At 30.7% G+C, this 4,418-nt stretch overlaps 1 protein-coding gene and 1 long non-coding RNA gene across 3 annotated transcripts in view; both read right to left on the reverse strand.

Annotated features, from left to right (window-relative positions):
* Window positions 1-1,275, reverse strand: part of LOC107756215 (arf-GAP with coiled-coil, ANK repeat and PH domain-containing protein 3) — an 18,318-nt gene extending 17,043 nt beyond the window's left edge. The window contains exons 1-3 of one of the 2 annotated variants that reach the window (XM_016573251.1): window positions 1,177-1,275; window positions 927-1,146; window positions 419-476 (exon numbers count right to left, since the gene is read on the reverse strand). In XM_016573251.1, the coding sequence (XP_016428737.1) occupies window positions 419-476; window positions 927-979 (111 nt within the window). In that variant the 5' untranslated portion in view covers window positions 980-1,146; window positions 1,177-1,275. Of the gene's footprint in view, window positions 1-418; window positions 477-926 lie in introns of both variants that reach the window. The other variant, XM_016573252.1, reaches the window with a different exon arrangement.
* Window positions 1,276-2,202: 927 nt separating this feature from the next.
* On the reverse strand, window positions 2,203-3,711 carry LOC107756218 (uncharacterized). The gene is made up of 3 exons (XR_001641794.1): window positions 3,475-3,711; window positions 3,294-3,375; window positions 2,203-2,626 (listed from the first exon to the last, which is right to left on the reverse strand). It is a non-coding gene; the product is annotated as an uncharacterized LOC107756218 (long non-coding RNA).
* Between the last annotated feature and the right edge of the window lie 707 nt (window positions 3,712-4,418).

The raw sequence follows: 4,418 nt of genomic DNA on the forward strand, positions 1-4,418 counted from the left end.
TATATATATATATAAAGTAAAATTATTATATAAAACATGGCTATAATAAATATAAAAATATACACTACAATTTAATATAAAACATCACCATAATAAAATATAATATAAAAACAAAATAAAATATAATATAAAACATGACTATAATGAAATCTGAAGTAAATATATAAGTAAAATATTATACAAAACAAAACACAAAATAATCAAACATAAAAAATTAAATATACCATAAAACATGACTATAATAAAATATAAAAATACAACTAAAATATAATAACATGGCTTTAATAAATCTAAAAATAGAAACTACATTTGAAAAGAAAAATATGTAATATTTATGGCACAAAAATCTTCACTGGCATTATCAGCGGACCTCGTTGGAAAAATTAAATGCTCCAAAAATGTATATGATGCATCTTACTTTCTCCACGCGGCTCTCCAGTTCTGCAACGTCACTCTCACATTTATCCAGAGACTGCCTGCACACACACACACACACACGCACACACACACACACACACATTAATCTGACAGCAGATACACCATCCAGCCCAAGAGCATGATGGGTAGTTCACATATGATATCTCCATAAGCCTTTTTTTTACATTTTAGGTACAAATTAATATAAGCAACTGCTCGACATTTCAGGTTTTGAGTGTGAAAAATGAATTATTAATTACACACGTATACTGTGTAGCAATTTCATTTAAAATGTTGTTTAGATAGTTTTAGATGGAGTATAGCATCTCATGTCAACTACCCATCACGACACATTTCCTAAAGTCATTTTATTAGCATTGGGTGTGCTATATGCACATCTGAGGAATCATACAGTGTGTTATGAATGTGATATTATTATTATTAGCATTGGGTCTGCTATATGCACATCTGAGGAACCACACAGTGTGTTATGAATGTGATATTAATACCTGAACGCAGGAGAGTCTCTGATGCACTCCTCAAAGTCCAGGAAAGTGTCCATGTTTCGCTCTGTCCTTATGAACTCAGTGTTTGTAACTATAGCTTGACGCACTATAAGACATTATATCCAGACACGACTGATTCCCGCATCACTGTCTCCGGTGCAGATCATCATCCGCGAGCCGTTATTATCTCACACTCACTGACAGGACTGCGCTGCATCACACGCTGCAGATACTGCACACGGACCACACTAACGCACACGATTCATTAAATCATATCATTCAAGTTCTTTGTGATGTTTGAATCCGTCTCGAGCTGTGTTGACAGCTGCGGAGGTGTTTGTTCATGTTGCTTTTCCGGTGCCAGAAGTCAAGCGCGTAGAGGATGTCCGGTCCGGCATTTTCAAAATAAAAGCATGAACTATAACGTAAAATAAAAGCTAAAAATGATAGATAGATAGATAGATAGATAGATAGATAGATAGATAGATAGATATTTTTGAGAGAAATAGGCCTTTTGTGTACATAGAAAAAGTCTTAGATCTTTGAGTTCAGCTCATGAAAAATGGGGGCAAAAACAAAAGTGTTGCGTTTATAATTTTGTTCAGTGTAGGTAGATAGATAGATAGAATTTAAAATAAAATTGACAATACAATAAAATAATTTTTTATTTATTTAATAAAATTAAAAAGAAAAAAAACTCAAATAACATATAAAATAAAATCTAAAATACAATTAAATAGAATAACAAATAAAATAAAACGAAATTGTAATGAAACAAAAATAAAATAATATCTAAAATAAAATAAAATATAAAATAAAAGACAAAGATATAAACATAGAATAAAATAAAAAATAAAATGAAAAAAAACTGAAATTAAATTAAACAAAAATAAAATAACCTTTTTGAACACTAAAATAACATCTATAATAAATTAAAATTAAAATCTAAAATGAAATAACATTTCAAATACAATAAAATCTGAAACAAAATAAAAACTAAAATAGAATTGGATAAAAGAAAATGAAATAAACATAAATCAAATCTAAAGTAAAAGAAAATTAAATCTAATAAAAAAGAAAATTCCAAATGTGCAATAAAAACACATTAAACAAACCCTTTAACTAATAACTTTAACTAATATTTACACAAAATCACTGACTAAATTTTAAAAAAAAATCTCTAAAATATTAAATAAAGCCATTTCAAAAGTGAATCCGTAGGTTTAATACTGCTGATATTTTAAACAATCAGTACACATTGACTCACATACACAGGAATTCAGAGAGGACACAGATATTGTGAGATTGTATAAAAGTTTATTGTTTAGTATTTGATGGCAAACAGCACAAATACTAAAATCTGACACAGTGTTTTCAAAAGCCCTGCTTTGGAAAAAAAAATCAAGTTGAGATTCAAACATCTCTATAATAAGCCTGTATTAACAATGTACTTCCTCTGAATTCATGCATTCGTGTGTATCTGTGTGCGTTTGTGTAACAGAAAAGATTCTGAATGGAAGTGTGTGTGTGTGTGTGTGTGTGTGTGTGTGTGTATAATGATTTCAGAACTCAATAGAGACAAGAATAACAGTGACATTGTCCGCACTGCTCCGCCTCACAGCCTCACTGGCCAATCGCTGACAGGCTGCCTCAAATCGCCCCGCCTCCTCACTCTGCCCCTCCTTCTGCTCCACAGTCTCATTCTAAAAAACAAAACAATTTTAACATACAATACACACAGCAGAGTTATTTTAGAAATAAGATACTATTACAGTTTTTATTAATACTTCAAAAAAAAAATTTCATTTTAATTTTAATTATTTTTAGTAATTTTGTTGTGTTTTTGTCATTCTTATAAATTTTTTGTTAGCTTTTTTTAAATATGTCTATATAGTTTTTATTACATTTGATTTCAGGTTTATTTTTTTGTTATTTTAGTACATCAAGTTAAAGTAAATTAAAAGAATATTTATTATATAATAAAATATTTTTTTATATTTTATTTTAAGTTAACGCTTATTTTTCAAGCAACACATTTTTTAACAAAGTTTTTATATTTTTATTTCAGTTTTATTTTTTATTTTAGTGTAAGTTAAAGTAAATTAAAATAATGTTTATTATATAATAAAATAAGGTTTTTATATGTTATTTTATTTCAGTTAAAATTTTCAAGTAACATATTTTTTTTAAGTTTTCGTAAATTTTATTTCAGTATATTTTTTGTTATTTTAGTATACATCTGGATTAAGTAAATAAAAATAATATTTTTAAGCATTTATTTTTCAAATAACAATTTTTTAATAATTTTTTTATTTAGTGTTCTATAATAATGCTGGCACATAGAACAAGGAAGTGCATTAAAATACACACCTCTAGAATGTTGAGGACGAACTGAACGGCCTCGTCTGCAGAAAACACTTTAAAAAGCCCATCGCACGCCAACAGAACAAACCTAAAAACACAAATCCTTCAAACAAAGTCCTACAGGTTTGAAACCACACAATAGTGAGAATGCTTTCTGGTAAACAAAGTGTTTCTGCATTAAACCCACCTGTCATTTGGACTGAGTTGACAGCGCCGCACGTCCGGAGTGGAAATCACTCCACAGCGTTTATACTGACCGTCACCGATGGAACGAGACACTTCCAGCACTCCCAGCACACGACCGTCCCTGCGAACACACACTCTGTTACAGCAACCACGACCCGCATCCCAGAACTACGGTGACTGAGAAGTGCAAAACAAATCACAATTCTGAAAACAAAATAACAAGTCAGAAAACACTACACAAGGAACAAAACACAAGGACAAATCAGACAAACCGGGAGAGGCAGGTATAGTTTGAGACAGCGCCATTGGTGTGAGAATAGATTACTCACCGCTGACTGGACGAGACATCTGTCAATCAAGGTATTCAGGAAGAACAGCAGAGTAGCGGTAGAAAGTTTGGAGATGGTCTTAAAGTAACACAATTAAAATGTATTGTATGAATTGCCTTTACTATGGAATAAAAAAAAATATGCATGTACATTTACAACACTGTACTTATATTACCTTTGAATCAGATTACAAAAAACTAGTTAACGCTAATGGGAGGGTGTTTCTAATACAGTGTCTATGGGAGTGACGGTAAATTTGACATAGTTCTCTCTTCTGACTGCCGTTCAGTCTCTCTCTCTCTTTTTTTATTGTAAGTCGTGAAAACACTATCGTGGCAATTTTCTTTTGCTATTTGAGCAAATGGGAATGCAAAAAATAAAAATAAAAAATAAAAAAACAGGCAGAGGTGTGTTAAATTGGGATTTTTTTATGTGGGGCGGAGAGAATTTAAAGGGGAGAATATAAATACAAAACATTAAGAGTTGAACAGTCTTTTTATTAGGAAAATTAAACGAATTTAGTTATATCCAACAGCATTAAGACAGTTCAAAAGTAGAAAACGGCCTTATTGAACATGCAAATTGATTCTCTGCCAGTAGGAGGCGCTTTTGGAAC

This window comes from Sinocyclocheilus rhinocerous, unplaced genomic scaffold (genome assembly GCF_001515625.1).
Source record: "Sinocyclocheilus rhinocerous isolate Xijiao unplaced genomic scaffold, SAMN03320098_v1.1 scaffold592, whole genome shotgun sequence".
Lineage (NCBI taxonomy): Eukaryota > Metazoa > Chordata > Actinopteri > Cypriniformes > Cyprinidae > Sinocyclocheilus > Sinocyclocheilus rhinocerous.